A 15449-nucleotide genomic window follows, 5' to 3' on the forward strand; every position below is an offset into this window, starting at 1 on the left:
GGGGGGGGGCTGGGAGCCAGGACTCCTGGGTTCTCTCCCCAGCTCTGGGAGGGGAGTGGGGGTCTGGTGGGTCAGAGCAGGGGGGCTGGAGGCAGAACCCAGGTTCTATTCTAGATACCGCCTTCCCCAGTGATCTTTAGCAAGTCCCATCCCCTCATGCTACCTCAGTTTCCCCCTCGGTAGAAGGCGGGTTCGGACCCATGGGATGGGGGGTTGGCAGACAGCGTGCGGGGGATCCGGGCCAGGGGAGGTGCTCTTGGTGTGTAGAACAAGCCGTGCAGTGTGTGTGTGTGGGGGGGATGTGGGGTGGGCACCAGGGGTCCGACCCGGCAACCCCTCTGCCGGGTGGCAAGGAGCCAGTAGCCGCCCTCCCCGCGGGGCTGCGGCTCAGTGCAGGGGGAGCCGGCCCGCTGCTCGCTCTCGCCGGCCCCTCCCGCGCAGGGCACAGGCCGACACCGCTGGGGAGGACCGCAGGCCTCGGGGGCAGCGCGGCAGCCTGACCCCAGAGGTCAGCCAGGGACAACAGGGCACGGGGGGGCCCTGCTGCCCGGGAGGGGGAGCAACCCCCTGCTCCTGCCCTGGCACAAAGCCACCAAGGTGGTGGGGCTGGGAGGAGGCTGCACTGGGGGGCTGAGGGGGCGGCTCTGGACGGGGCAGAGGGGGCGGGCGGAGCTGGGCGCTCAGGGCGGGAGGAGAGAGAGGGAAAGGGGAGGATGGACGGACGGGGGGACGCTGACTCCAGGCTGTGAGATTCCTGGGGGCACCTGTTTCATGTCAGCGGGGGCCGTTCCCCAGCAGGGGCTGCCCCCCGTGTCACCATCATGCTGCCTGTTCCGGTCACCCCGGAGGGGCTGGGGCTGGGCCACGGGACCGGGTTGGTAGGCTGGGGACCCGGGCTGGGCCCATACAGTGTTTTAAGGCCCCTTGGCCGGATCGGGGCCGTGGTGAGCAGGAGGGTTCGGATGCGGAGGGGTTCCCGAGCAGGACTCAGTGGGGTGGGGCCTCGAGGGCCCGTACCCCAGCCGCCCTCCCCAGCCTACGGTTCCCACCTCATGCTCACGGCCGGGCGGGCGGGTTTGGCCTCAGGACAGGACAAGCGCCCGCCAGATCAGAACGGGGCTGAGCAGCCCGGGGGTCCCCTGGCATGTGCTGCAACAGACCCGTCAGCCCAGCTTAGGGGCAGTCTGGGTGGGCATTGTAGGAGCATCTACCGACCCCCGGCCGAGACCGGGGGGGGCCCCCGGCGCACCACAAAGACCCCCGGCCGAGACCAGGGGGGCCCCCGGCGCACCACAAAGACCCCCGGCCGAGACCGGGGGGGCCCCCGGCGCACCACTATGACCCCCGGCCGAGACAGTCCCTGCCTGTCACGGGGTCCACTCGCCGCAGGTGACGCTGCCTCCTGCCCGCTCTGGGGATTAGCTCTGATCAGGCAGCCCTGCTGTGGGACCATCCCGCCCCGCGGCCCCCTGGCTCCAGGAGCCGCAGCCTCCTTGTGGTGACTCAGGCCTCTGGCCGGCTGTCTCCAGGGTTCCCCCTTCCTGGGGGGGTATCAGAGTCCCGCAGCCTGCCCCTTGCGGCACCACCTGTGCCACTCCGCCAGCGGCTGGCAGGGGAGCCCGGGCCTTCCCTGCGGCCTGCTTCGGCTGCCAGCTCCTGTCCAGCTGCGCCTCGTGTCTCCCTGGCGCCGGTGTGGGGCGTACACCCCATCCCCGTGCCCCATAGTGCTCCCCGCCCAGGTAGACCGAGGAGCGATTGTTATACCCATTTTACAGCTGGGGAAACTGCAGCACGGAACTTGTGCGAGCCGCCTGAGGTGACTCGGTGGGTCTGTGGCTGCGCTGGGAAGGGAAGCCAGGCCTCCTGCGCTCCACCCCAGCACCAGGCGCTGCCCAGCTGTCCCGTAACGCTGCGCTCAGTTCCTCTCCCCTGGGCCCAGGGCCAGGCCATGGGGGCAGGTGTGGGGCTGATGGGAGTGGGGAGCTGCAGGTGGCCCCAGCCTGAGTCAGGGCAGAACCCAGCGCATGGCATCTGGCAGGGGCCCGGGGGGGGCCCGTCGCCCAGAACCGCTGGGGACAGGGAGGGCGCTGGGCTGGTGCAGGCCCCGGGGCCTTTCGCTCCAGGGAGGAAGGGGGCCACATGTGAGCCTGTGCCCGTCATCTGACTGATCAGCTTCCATTAAAGGGTCCCTGGGTGCAATGTATTGTGGGGGAGGGGTCTAGTGGTTAGAGCAGGGGGCTGGGAGCCAGGACTCCTGGGTTCGCTCCCCAGCTCTGTGACGACGTTCCTGGGTAGCCTTGTGCAAATCCCTGACTCAGTTTCCCTGTCTGTACGGGTCTAGCAGAGGCTGCGAGGATCGAGCCCCTGACAGGCGTGAGGCTCGCATTCCAGGCAGCCGGGGTGGTGGGGATGTGGTGGACCAGCTCTCCTGGCTGCCCAAGCACCGTGTCAGTGGCACAGAAGGGCACGGCCGCAGGGTTAATGCCCTGGGACTCTGGGCTCTAATCCCTGCTCTGCCCTGATGCCCTGCGCACGTCCCTGCATCTCTCTGGGCCTCAGTTTCCCCAGCTGTAACGGAGAATGATCTGCCCTTTGCTCAGACAGTGAGCAGTTTGGGGCAGGGACTGTCTCCTGCTGGGTCTGCGATGCCCAGCGTGACGGGGCCCCGATCTCGGCTGGGGTCCGGGTGGCAGCCGGTGCGACGGGGCCCTGATCTTGGCTGGGGTCTGGGCGGCGCCTGGCCCAGGGGGGAGGCCGGTCTCTTAAGGCCAGGAGGATGCTGGTTTCAGCCCTGTGGGGTTTGTGTGCGCTGCACACACACACACCCCCGCTGGTGAGCATGGGGTGGCTCTGACTCCACCGGTTCAAATCCCCCCATGGGGTGGGCTGTCTTTTCCCGATGGAGCGAACCCTCCCGTGTGGTAGCTGAGGTGCTCCGCCCCAGAGGTAGCTGCATTTTAGGGGTGCAGGGTTGGGAGTGAAAGGCCCCAGGGAAAGGGGCAGCAGATGCATTTGCCACTGAGAATCAGGGACCAAGAGGTGCTGGCCCTTCTCCCCGCTCCGGCAGCTGGGCAAAAGGTCAAATGCATCAAACACCCTCCCAGAGCTGAGGAGAGAACCCAGGCGTCCTGCCTCCCAGCCTCCCCCACTCTAACCATCAGACCCCACCCCCCCCCCAGCACTGGGGAGAGAACCCAGGCGTCCTGCCTGCCCCAAGCTCCCCGCCACCCAGGCTCCCAGCAGAGCGGGGCCTGCTCCCCTCGCCGCGCCCAGCTGGGTCCCTCCCCTCTCCTCCCCCCCACAGGATCCTGCTGACGGTGGTTGTCATCTTCCGGATCCTGATCGTGGCCATTGTGGGCGAGACGGTGTACGAGGACGAGCAGACCATGTTCATGTGCAACACCCTGCAGCCGGGCTGCAACCAGGCCTGCTACGACAAGGCCTTCCCCATCTCCCACATCCGCTACTGGGTCTTCCAGATCATCCTGGTCTGCACGCCCAGCCTCTGTTTCATCACCTACTCCGTCCACCAGTCGGCCAAGCAGCGGGACCGGCGCTACTCCTTCCTCTACCCGCTGCTGGAGAAGGACGCCCGGAAGGCGCGGAGCGTCAACGGGATCCTGGTGCACAACTCCGAGGGCTCGGCCAAGGAGGAACCCGACTGCCTGGAGGTCAAGGAGCTGCCCAGCACCCCCCGGCGCCCGCCCAAGAGCGCCAAGGTGAAGCGGCAGGAGGGCATCTCCCGCTTCTACATCATCCAGGTGGTCTTCCGCAACGCGCTGGAGATCGGCTTCCTGGCGGGCCAGTATTTCCTGTACGGCTTCAACGTGCCGGCCATCTTCGAGTGCGACCGCTACCCCTGCGTCAAGGAGGTGGAGTGCTACGTCTCCCGCCCCACCGAGAAGACCGTCTTCCTGGTCTTCATGTTCGCGGTCAGCGGGATCTGCGTCCTGCTCAACCTGGCCGAGCTCAACCACCTGGGCTGGCGCAAGATCAAGACGGCCATCCGGGGCGTGCAGGCGCGGCGCAAATCCGTCTGCGAGGTGCGCAAGAAGGACCTCTCGGCCCTGGCCCAGGTGCCGCCGCTGGGCCGGACCCAGTCCAGCGAGTCCGCCTACGTCTGAGCCCCGGGGGCGGCCGGGGCCTCCCGCTTTACAATGCAAACGCCAGTGAGTGCTTCTCGAGCCGCCCCTCCCGACCAGGGGGGGCTCAGCAGGTTTGCTCCAAGGGCTGAACGGGAGACATGACCCCCCCAAGATCCAGCTGGGGTGTGGGGGGGCTCCCGGCTCCAACTCACTTAAAAAAATATTTATTGTTTCTCGGAGTCTTCCACCATGGTGCAAGCAGGGGGGCGGGTTCCTGGAACTCCCCCCCCCATCAGCCTTTTCCAGCCCTGGGATCAGCCAGGGGTGGGAATATTTGGGGGGGATGGGGGGGCAGATCATGGCTCCCTGCTTTTCTTAGCCCTTGGGCTGACAATAAAAAGAATCGATGACCAGATGCAATTTTTAATAATTAAGAAATAAGCTGGGTGCTGGATGGAGCTGGGGGGGGAGGGGGGGGCTCTCCCCTGGCAGTCCAGCCCGGCCCGTCTCACGTGGGCAAGGCAGGGCGACCCCAGGGAGTGGGGCAGACAGAGAAACGGGGTGAAATGCCCCAGGGTGGACAGCTCCCTGCTGCCAGCACCCCCCTCCCGCTAGAGATGGGGGGCGTGTAGCTGGGAGATGGGACTGCAAAGGGGGAAATCCCAGCCCCCCCCCCCCAAACAACCCCTCGGCCCTGCCTGGCTGGGGGAGGTGCCAGGGGCTGGGTCTGGATCAGCACCCGCTGCCAGTCCCAGGAACCTGCCCGCGGGGCAGTGTCGCAAGTCGTGGCCCCCCCCGCCGGGATTTGCTGCCCTTAAGCTGCTCTGGGCTGGGACCATCTGGCCACATCCCCCCTCCCGGGCCCTGGGCACTTTGCATTTATGGGGGGGGGGGAACCAGCCCCTGTAGATAATGGTCCGGCCCTTGGCCAGCACCGATCTCAAAGCACCGCGAGGGCGGCGCCCCCCCCCCCCCCGTTAATATCATCCCCATTTACAGAGAGGGAAACTGAGCCACAGAGAGGGGGCAAGACATGGCCAGGATCACCCAGCAGGGCCAGGGATAGAACCCAGGCGTCCTAGTCCCCAGACCACCCCTCAACCCTGAGAGACCCTCCCTCTCCCAGAGCTGGGGACAGAACCCAGGTGTCCTGGCTCCCAGCCCCCTCCCCCCCTTAGTAATCCTCTCCGCTGCCTCCCCCTAAGCTGATCCCTCCCCCCCCATGGCACTTTCACCTCTTAAGCCCCTCGCTGCCCTGAAGCTCTGGGTTGTTGAACAAACCCCCTCTCCCACCACCCCGCAGTTCAGCGCGGGGGGGGGGGCATGCTGCTCCTGGGGGCAGAAATCACAAAGGGGAACAACCCCATGTGAGCCCAGCACTGACCCCCAGCCGCCCGGTGACAGCCCCACGCTTAGCCATGGGCCTCCTGGAATGTCATCCTAGGTTGTTTGTATGTGCCACGGTTGTACCCGCTGGGGTGTTGTTGTTGGGCTGTGCCTGTCACGGCTGTGCCCGGTGGGGCGTGGTTGTCGGGTTGTGCGCGCACCGCGGCTGTGCCTGCTGGGGTGTTGTCATTGGATTGTGTGTGCCGCGGCTGTGCCCGCTGGGCTGTTGTCGCCGGGTTGTGCGTGCTGCGGCCGGGGTGTTTTCGTTGGATTGTGGCTGGTGGGGTGTTGTCGTCGGGTTGTGCGTGCCACGGCTGTGCCCGCTGGAATGTTATCAGGTTGTGCCCGATGGGGTGTTGTGGGCGGGTTGTGCGTGCTGCGGGTGGGGTGTTGTCGCCAGGTTGTGCGCGCTGTGGCTGTGCCCACTGGGGTGTCGTCGTTTCGGCACTGGGCAGCACCAGGAGGGGTCCAACGCAGCTGTTATCGGCGGGTCTCTCACCCCTACACCCAGCTCTCAGCTCCCGGGGCCGGTTGTACACGGAGCCGGGGTTCATCACGCCCCAACCACAGCCCCTCCCCATGGCCAGCACCTGGCCCCCACTGGGGGGGAGATGGTGACCCCTGGGGGTGGGAGGAGGGATGAAGGGAGGGGCAGTGGGCATCAATCCCATGAGGACAGGAGGCAGGGGGACACCAGGCCAGAGCCCCCTCCCAGGCCTAGATGGGGGGGGGGGGGAGGTGGGTGTAGCCAGTCAGATAGGTGGTCCCAGGACCTGCCCCCATTGGGATCCCACATTGCCCCTTGTGCTGGGGTCCCCGCGGGGGGGGGGGGGGGAGAACACGACAACGCCAAGTGAGCAGGGACCTGGCACCATGGCAAGAGCATCCGCCCGCCCCCCCTGCTTGTTCGTTAGCACCCACGAGGTCACACCTCATTCCCAGTCACGCCTCTATTAATAACCACCAGAGTGTGGGCAGAGCAGGGCACGAGGAAGGGGCTGGGAGCCAGGACTCCTGGGTTCTCTCCCCAGCTCTGGGAGCAGGGTGGGGTCTAATGGTTAGAGCAGGGGGCTGGGAGCCAGGACTCCTGGGTTCTCTCCCTGGCTCAGGGAGGGGAAGCTAGTGGTTAGAGCAGGGGGGGGGGGGCGCGCCACGCTGGGAGCCAGGACTCCTGGGCTCAATTCCCATCACCTCTTTTCTGATCTGTGCACGTGGCCAGGACACATGCGCCCCCCCTCTGGCATCCGAGCATCCCATCGTCTCCCCCCAGGTGCAGGGAACCCCCCTCCAGCCCCCCAGCCCAGGGACAAGACCCCCGGCCTGCCGGACCACCTGGGCGCGAGGGGGCGAAGCTGGAGGCTGCAGCTGGCTGGGGTGGGCGAGGCAGCCTGCCCCCTCTGGAGCCCCCCGCCCCCGTGCATCGTGGCTAGCATGGCCCCAGGGGGAGAGCCCCCCCAGTGCATGGGGCTCGGTCCCCAGGAGTCCCTGCCCAGCGCTGGCCGGGGGGAGCTGGGCCCGGCCCCCCTTGGTGGGCACAGGGTCGCCAGGCCAGGCTGGAGCTGTTTCTATTTCGGTGGCAGCTGGGAGGAAGTCGTGGCCCACGACATCGAAACTGCATTAGGTGGCCTGAATTATGCATGGGAGCCGGGACACCGCGTCAGCACGTCCCCCAGAGCCAGCTGCTGCGGGCGCCGGCAGGGGAGCGGAGCTGGGCAGGGAGATCCCCTCGCTGGTGGAGGGGGGCAGCGTGGGGGCGGGGTTACCCTGGGTAGCAATAGACCCCCCCACAGCTAGAAATCTTCAGCCACTGTCCCCTGGTCAGGGGAGGGCCCTGGGTCCATGAAGCAGACTGGTAGCATGATGGGGGAAACTGAGGCAGAGAGAGGGGACGTAGTCACATGTGACAGGGATAGAACCCAGGAGTCCTGGCTCCCAGCCCCTCCCTGCTCCAACCACTAGACCCCACTCCCCTCCCAGAGCCAGGCAGTGGTTTGTTATTGTAGGGTCTTCTGCAATAAACAAGAGGCTCCCAGCAGTTCAGTGGCTAACCCCCGCCAAGCAGCTCCTGGCAGGGCCACGCCCCACGGCTCCGCAGGGCCCAGGGGAAGGAGGGGCAGCAACGCGGCGCAAGGAGGATCCGGCCGGGAACCCAGATCTGTCAGCGTCTGTCTCCCCCCCCACACCGACCTCAGCAGGAGCCCGGGGGAGACGCCGAGGGGTCTCTGGGCTTTCAGACGGGGTGTATGGCAGGATGGGGGCCTCCCTGAGAGCCAGGACTCCTGGGTTCCTCCAGCAGGGTCCACTCAGCGGCAGAGGCGGGGAGAGAACCCAGGAGTCCTGGCTCCCAGCCCCCACTCCCTCCCCCGGCACGAGCTCTCAGGAGGGGCAGAGAGGAGCTGACGGGCAGCTGCCGCGGTGGGAGCTGTGAGCCAAGCGGCCTCCACAACAGTTGGGGGGGGAGAGAGACTCTGTCCTGAACAGAAGCCAGATGTTGCTAAACCAGGCGCGTCTAATCACAGCATTGGCGCCCTGCCAATGCCAGCCCCATAGTGCCAGCGGGCAGCCGCCGTCCAGCCCTGGATCGCAGCCACGCCGAAACCGGGCAGCCGGCCCCCAGCCCCCCGGAGGGACCCGCTGCCCCACATTTCCCCCCCCCCATATTAACGCCAAGACCCCAGCCTCACGCCACAAGCCCTCGGCAGGTGCCCAGCAGGGGGGTTGAGGCAGGACGTGGGGGGTGCTAGGGGCCCGGGCAGGCAACGAGGAGTCGGAGCGACAGGAATTGCCCAGGGCTTTAATGAGATCGTTGGTACAACCGGGCGCAGCGAGGAGCCGAGGGGGGTCAGGCCTACAACCTGCAATGCAAAGCAGAGGGTGGTTAGGGGGCGCAGCCGGGGGGAGAGGGGGCAGGAACGGGGCATTCAGGGGGACTGCTGCTGGTGAAATCCCAGAGACCAAAGCCTTTATCCCCAGAACGGGGTAACCCCAGAGAGAGGGGCAGCCCTGCCCCCATCTCCACCCCCACCCAGCCCATGGGTCCCCCCACAACCCCACTCACGTGACTTCGCGGAAGGCTCTCTTCTCCACGTACTTCAGCCGGTATTTCCTCTTGAACCTGGGGGGGGGGCGCGACGGGGACAGGGGGGTTAGTTCCCAGCCACAAGGAACGGGGTACAGGCCCCTCAAACAAACCCACCGAGAGGGGGAGGGACCCAGGATGGGCCCTGCCTGATTTCCCCCCCCCCACTAACCCCCCCCCACCCCCCAAAGCCAGAGCCCGATTTGGAACCTGTGGGGGAGGAACCCGGTCCCCCCAGTGCTGGGTCCAGCATCTCAATACCCCATGCATGGCTAGAGACGCCCACGCTGCCCAAACCGTCCCAGGGCATCAGCCAACGGGTAGGGACCCCCCCCCCGGGGCACGTGGGGGTCAGGAGTCTCCTGCCAACCTCCCCCCTCGCGGAGCAGGCCCAGGCTGCCCGGTGCCCAGCGCCCCCCACTCACTTGGCGCGTTCCCTGGGCTCGATCAAGTTTCTCTTCTGCAGGCTCTTGAAGCGGTCACGCAGGACGCTGCCCTCGGGCTGAGCGAGAGACGGGCAAAGCCGGTCAGAGCCGGGGGGCGTCCGTCTGTGCCTGGCTAAGGGGAGGCTGCCCCTCACCCCAGCCTCAGGGCCCGGCCCAGGGCTGGGATGCCCCCCCAACAGAGCTGCAAGAGGCAGCGTGGGGGGAGTGACCCTCAGAGCAGCCAGATGGGGAGACCGAGGGAGCGGATGGCCCCCCTGGAAGAGTTAGAGCGCTAAGCCACCCCCCTTCAGCCCCTCCCCTGCTGCCGCCCCCTCTCCCACTGCCCCAGACTGCGGGGGGGGCCACGGGGCAGAGAGGAAGCCAATTCCTGTCCCACCAGACACTCCATCGGCTGAGGTGGGGGAGCAGGGGGGCACGGGGCCATCCGTGGGCACCCCTCATTGAACAACGGGCTATAAACTCTCATGCTTCAGGGCAGGAGCCAGCTGCCAGCCACGGGGGTCAGGCAGGAATTGCCTCTGCGGGCAGGTTATCCCATAATCATCCACTGGGGGGCACCTGGCACCAGCCCGTCAGAGGCTGGGACCGGACTGGACGCACAGGACACGGTGCCCACTGCCAACTGGGTCACTGGCCTGTCTGTGTGCACCGGACGAGGAGGAGGCTACGTCTGGTGCCCTCAGTCCCCAGGTCCTTCCCCACTGGGCAGGACCCGGGAAACCCCGGGTGACCTTCACATTCCCAGCATGCAGTGCTGCGAATCCTCGTAGCGCAAGGATGGGTCTCATCACAGGGCACCAGCGTCTGCTCCACCCCCCGAAACACCGAACCCCGGGGGCACCGACAGCCGCCCAGGCGCCAGGGAGATGGCCGCTGGCCCGGGCACCCACCTTCAGCGTCCGCAGGGACTCGGCCAGCTCCGTGCTCAGCTGCACCTCCAGGTCGGGGTCTTCGTATCTGCCGGAGAGACCCCCCGGGTGGTGGAGGGGAAGGGTTAGAAGAGGAGCAGCCCCCCAACATGCGTGCCCTGAAAACAGCCCCTGCCGGAGCCCCCTTTACATGCCAGCTCCCTACACCCGCTTCACCCCAGGGCCCCCTTCATACCCTGCCCAGCACCCCCAGCTCCCCGTATCCCCTGGCTCCCTTTATACCCCCGCCCAGCACCCCCAGCTCCCTGCTGTACCCCTGTACGACACCCCCCTTTAGCTGTCCCCTGCATACCCTGCCCTGACCCCTCTCCCGGGTCCCCAGGGGTCCAGCACCTGGGAAATCCCCGCCCCTTCCCCACCGGAGAGCCGTGCCCATGTGCCCGCCACGCTCAGAGAGACAGGCCCCCACACGCCGCTCACTTGAGCCTGCCCAGCCGCCGGGGCTTGGTGGCCTCGGCCCGTCTCTTCGCCAGCCGCGCCCGCCTCCGGCGCAGCAGCTCGGCCTCGCGCCGCTTCACCTGCAGCCGGATGGAGCGGAGCTGGAAGAGCTCCTGCCGCCGGCACCGCGCCGCCTTCTCGCCCAGCCGCCGGGCCTCCTGCAGGGACCAGAGCGGGTCAGATCCGGCGTGGCGTTGCCCCCCGCCCTGGTCTCCACACCCCGCTCCAACCGCTAGCCCCCACTCGCCTCCCAGAGCCGGGGAGAGAACCCAGGAGTCCTGGCTCCCAGCCTCCCCTCCTCTAACCCACTAGACCCTACTCCCCTCCCAGAGCTGGGGGGGGGGGAGGGGAAGAACCCAGGAGTCCTGGCTCTCCCAACTACCAGTGCTGCATCTCCCCAGAACCAGCTGCTAACGACTGCCCCTCCCTTATGCCCCCCCCAGAGGAGGACCCCGGTGTGATGGTGGGGGGGAGAGCCGGGCTGAGCCGGTGCAGGGAGCAGATGGCGGCAGCCGGGCGCAGCAGATGGCCCCGCGCTGCAGCGCTGAGAATGAAGCTCGCTCTGGCACGGGGCCCAGGAGGCTGCGGACAAGCCGCTTCTCAAGGGTGATCTGGGGGATCAGGGACCTGCCTCCCGGGGAGCCTGGCCCAGGGTATCCCCAGGCAATGGCGGGGGGTTCGCCCCAGACATCCTGCCCCATGGGATCATGGCAGAGGGCACCGGCCAGCTGCCATCCACCGGTTGCTATTGACGAGGGCTGGATTACACCGGGGGGGCGTATCCCAGCCCCCCACACAAGCGGAAACCAAAGGGAATTAGGCACCAGGAATTTGGCTTCCTTCTCCCTCCTGCGCTGCTGCTCCGTTTTCTTCTCACGCAGGGGGGCCAGAGGTGGGGGGGCCCCGGGGGCTGGGGGCTCATCGGGCACCTCTTCCTCGCCCCCCTCGTCAGCCGACTCTTCGAGCAGCCCCTCGCACTGCTCCCGGAAGGCCGTCTCCTGCGGGCAGAGCGAGCAACGGCCGTGAGACAGGGACAGACACTCGGGGATGGGAGCAGGGCCTAGGGGTTAGAGCGGGGCGGGGGGGAGGAGCCAGACTCCAAGGGGACATGGGCTGCAACCCCCCAGGTCTCTAGGGAGCTTCGCGGAGGGGGGAGACGCTTGACCCTGAGCTCCCAAGGCTGCTGGGACCCTGGGGGCGTTGCGGGGAACCCCGGAGCTCCCCAGCCCGGTGTGGGTGGGGAACGTGCTACTCAGCGACTGGCACCGCAGGGCATCGGGGCCGCCCGCAGCGACCGGGAACGACAGGGCCCCTCCCCGGGTGGAGGCTGGGGGTTCCCTGGTGCGGGGGTGGCTGGGCAGGATTCCAGACAGTGTCCCGCGGGCCGGTCCGACCCCTTAAAGTGATTCCCTAAGAGGCTAAATACAGCGGATGGGGTGGGTGGGGGGCGGGGAAGCCGCCAGCCAAGGACGGGAGAGGGCTGGGCACATGCCCCTGCACCTCCCGACTCCCAGGCTGGGGGGCAGAACGGGGGGGCTGGCCGTGTCCCCTCTGCACCTACAGCGTGGGGGGCCCCGGAGCCCCCCAAGCCAGCTCGGCATTGCCTGCTCCCCAGCCTGGCCGGAACGCTGCCCCCTGTGGGCTCTCACCTGGGTGGGGGCCTCGGCCGCCGTGGGGAAACGCAGCTGCCTCTCCAGCTTCTCCTCGGCCCTCTGCCGTCTGAGCTCCACCTCGTGGGCCTGGAGCAGCAGCGCCTGGGGGGAGATGCGGGGTCAGCGGGAACAGCTCCCCATGCCCCCCGGGACCCCCCCATGCGTCCCCCACCTCAGCAGGGCCCTGGAACCCCCCATGCGCCCCCACCTCAGCAGGCCCCTGGAACCCCCCCCCCATAGCCCTCCACCCAGCCCTAATCACCATGGGGCAGGAAAGCTGCCCCCCCAAGTCCAGAGTGGGGCCGCAAATCACACCTCCCCACACAGCCGCTCCATTCCCAGCATGCACTGCTGCCAACGCTCTGGGGCAGGCTGAGCAGGGGGGCAGCCCCCTGCCCCCTACCTGGTGGGCCTGGAACGTAGGGTTGTAGGACCCCCCCGCGGGGATGACTTCCACGGCCGGCAGCTCCGACGGCTTCTTCTCCAGCCTGGCGGGGCGCTGAGGAGAGAACGCGGGTGAGCCGGGAGGGGAGGGGAGGGAAGGGTCTGTCCCCCCCACCCCCCGCCATGTGCCCAGGGGGTCTGTGCCCACCCCTAGCAGGGCCCCCCGCACTCACCCGCACTCTCTGCTTCTTGGTCTGCTCCAGGAACCAGGCGTCCTGCCCAGCCAGCGGCCGGTCCAGCGGGTCTGCCGGGAGAGCGGCACCGTTACCACCAGCCCCACAACGGTACCACCCACGGAGTCGGTGGGGCCTAGGGATCAGTGCGGAGGCCACCAGGACACCTGGGTTCTATCCTAGCTCTGGGAGGGGAGTGGGGGAAGGGGGGCTGGGAGCCAGGACTCTGGGAGGGGAGTGGGGTCTAGTGGGTTAGGACAGGGAGGCTGGGAGCCAGGACTCCTGGGTTCTCTCCCCAGCTCCGGGCGTGGGGTCTGGTGGTTAACGCAGAGGGGAGCTGGGGTGACACCACCTTCCTTAAGGGGGAGATCCAGAGAGACCTGGGGAGGGTCCCCCACGCTTCCCCCCGGTATTCCCAGCTCTGAGGAGCGTCCCAGCCGGGCAGGGGACACGAGTCTAGACCACTCGGGGCAATCACCAGCCACCCTCGAAGTGGGGCGGGGGGGAGGGGGCTCCATTTGTGTGGCGAGTTTCCTGGGTCTCGGGCAAACCCCCCAGCAAGCAGGCGCCTGTAGCAGCCAGGCCTGGGCCCCAGTGGGAGCACTGAGCGCCGGTGCCGGAGGGCAGAGCCCGGTGGATCAGGCCCCCGGGTATGGAACAGAATCACCCCACGGCTGGGGGTTGTGCTGAGCTTAGCCAAAGTCACTCCCAAAGATGGGAAACCGTGAATCTGGGCCGACTTCAGGCTAGAACCCAGGAGTCCTGGCTCCCAGCCCCCCCGCTCTAACCACTAGACCCCACTCCCTCCCACAGCTAGGGATAGGACCCAGGAGTCCTGGCTCCCAGCCCCCCCCATTCTAACCACTAGACCCCACTCCCCTGCCACGGAGGTTCCCTGCTTACTTGTGTCCGACCAGATGTCGTAGAAGCCCCCAGCCGGCTCGGCTCCCGCACCCTGGCCATGCGAGGCCTCTGCCGTTGCTGGCCGTGCTTTCTGCAGCCGGGCCTGAAGGAGGCGCTGCTCTCGGGGCACCACGCCCCGCTCCGCCAGCTTCTCCCGCAGCCGCTGCTTCCGTTTCAGCTTCTTCCCGTTGGGGACCTGGTGGGCCAAAATGCTGCCAAGGGGAGTGGGACAGGATGAGGGCGGCTTAGGCCTCTGGGCCAGCAGGGGGCGCTTGGCCTCCCTCAGTGTGAGATGGACATCCCACCCTCCCCTCCCAGTGCCAGGGATAGAACCCAGGCGTCCTGGCTCCCAGCCCCCTGCTCCAACCACTAGACCCCACTCCTCTTCCAAACCCAGCACCCAAGCTTCTGCGTTGCTATTATCCCAGTTTTGCTAATGGGGAAACTGAGGCACGAAGCACTGAGACTTGCCCAGGGGCCCCCAGACAGAGAACCACCCACGTGGGGACGGCTCCCCAGCCCAGCACGCTACAGACTACACACGGGAGAGACGGAGAGCCACCGATACTGTCCCACCAGCCCAGCCCCCGCCCCGGGCGGGACACTCACTCTTTGGGAGGGGGCACCTTGGAATCCGGCTGCAGGATGAGGTCTATCCGCAGGGGCTTCTCTCTGCCTTGGTTCAGCTCCCGGTCTGGGGCGAGGAGGGGAGACACGGATGGACGGGTGGCCACATGCTCTGCAGCACCCCGGGGACGCAAGGATGCCCCAAATGGCATTGCCCCCCCGCCACGGAGTATTGCGTCTCATCAATCCCCCCCCCCCCTTTCCCTGGCACTCGCTGTCTGCCGAGCTCACAGCGCCATTTTAACAATGGGGAAACCGAGGCACCAAGAAGGGGTCACCCCACAGCAGGGTTTGGGATTAGAACCCAGGAGTCCCGACTCCTAGTCGAGCGCTCTACTCACTAGGCCACCTGGCTTCCCAGTATCTTGTGGGATTCCTACACCCAGCCCTTAGCGCGTCCGGACGCCCCCAGTGCTTTCTCCAAGCACCCCCCCCCCCCCCCCAGTTCGCTACGCATGATGAGTGACTTGCTACCGACCCGTGGCAAAGCTTCCTCAAGCTGCTTGTGATTTTGGGGCCCCCCGATTCCAGATGCCTTAGGGGGCTTGACGTTCAGGCTGTGCTGAGTCCCCCCCCCCCCCCAAGGCACCCCGTGAAATCACACGTCACTTCGGAAGGCCTCGGCCCGCAGCTGCCGCAAGCCAGAGGGGAAGGTTATGGTAGCATCTAGAGATCTCAGTGGAGATCAGCGCCAGGCGCTGCACGCAGCCCCTGCCAGCGACAGAAGGGGAAACTGAGGCATGCAGACAAGGGGATATGCTCAGGGTTACCCCAGCAGGCTGTGCCCCGCAGGGATCCCCCCAAAGCAGGTGAGCAGAGGTTGAGCCCCAACCACTGGACTCTGAGGGAGCCCCCCATCCTGGTTCTCCAACGGGGGGGGAGGCGGCGCGGGCCTGCCCTGCTGACCCAAAGCGCAGGGACCCCCACAGCACTGGCTAACTCCCCCCCATTCCCTCACCTTTCTCCTCACTCCCCGTGTCCAGGAAGAAGAGGCTCTCGTCCGGCTTCTCGGCCACCAGGCCCCTGGGGAGCGAAGGGGAGAGACGCCCCGTTACTCCCACATGCTGGGGAGGGACCAATGAAGCCCCGATCCCCTCAGCAGGTCCAAAATGCTCCCCCCTAGTCCGGACCATAGGTGCCCATCCACCTCACAGCTCCCCCCTCCTCATTCTCACTCTCAGACCCGACCCCCAAGGGCCCCCCCATCAACTCTCCCCTAGCCAGCCCCCCTTTTCTCCTCCCCAAATTCTACTCATGTCCACCCCCCTCTCTACTGTAGGACTGGGG

General features: G+C 67.2%; 2 protein-coding genes across 2 annotated transcripts in view; one reads left to right on the forward strand and one right to left on the reverse strand.

Annotated features, from left to right (window-relative positions):
• Positions 1-4422, forward strand: part of GJD2 (gap junction protein delta 2) — a 4885-nt gene extending 463 nt beyond the window's left edge. The window contains exon 2 of the mRNA XM_034792541.1: positions 3305-4422. Within this exon, the coding sequence (XP_034648432.1) occupies positions 3305-4124 (820 nt within the window). The 3' untranslated portion in view covers positions 4125-4422. The remainder of the gene's footprint in view (positions 1-3304) is intronic.
• A 3823-nt stretch (positions 4423-8245) lies between these two features.
• On the reverse strand, positions 8246-15185 carry NOP53 (NOP53 ribosome biogenesis factor; the record flags this gene model as incomplete). Its single annotated transcript, XM_034792540.1, is given in 12 exon segments — positions 8246-8326; positions 8530-8586; positions 8976-9052; positions 9887-9953; positions 10346-10521; positions 11188-11361; positions 12013-12117; positions 12419-12514; positions 12633-12703; positions 13536-13747; positions 14145-14229; positions 15121-15185. Coding segments are annotated over 12 exon segments (1192 nt in total), but the record flags the coding sequence as incomplete, so codon positions are not given.
• Positions 15186-15449: the final 264 nt, after the last annotated feature.

The sequence above is a fragment of the Trachemys scripta genome, chromosome 16, assembly GCF_013100865.1.
Source record: "Trachemys scripta elegans isolate TJP31775 chromosome 16, CAS_Tse_1.0, whole genome shotgun sequence".
Taxonomy (NCBI): domain Eukaryota; kingdom Metazoa; phylum Chordata; order Testudines; family Emydidae; genus Trachemys; species Trachemys scripta.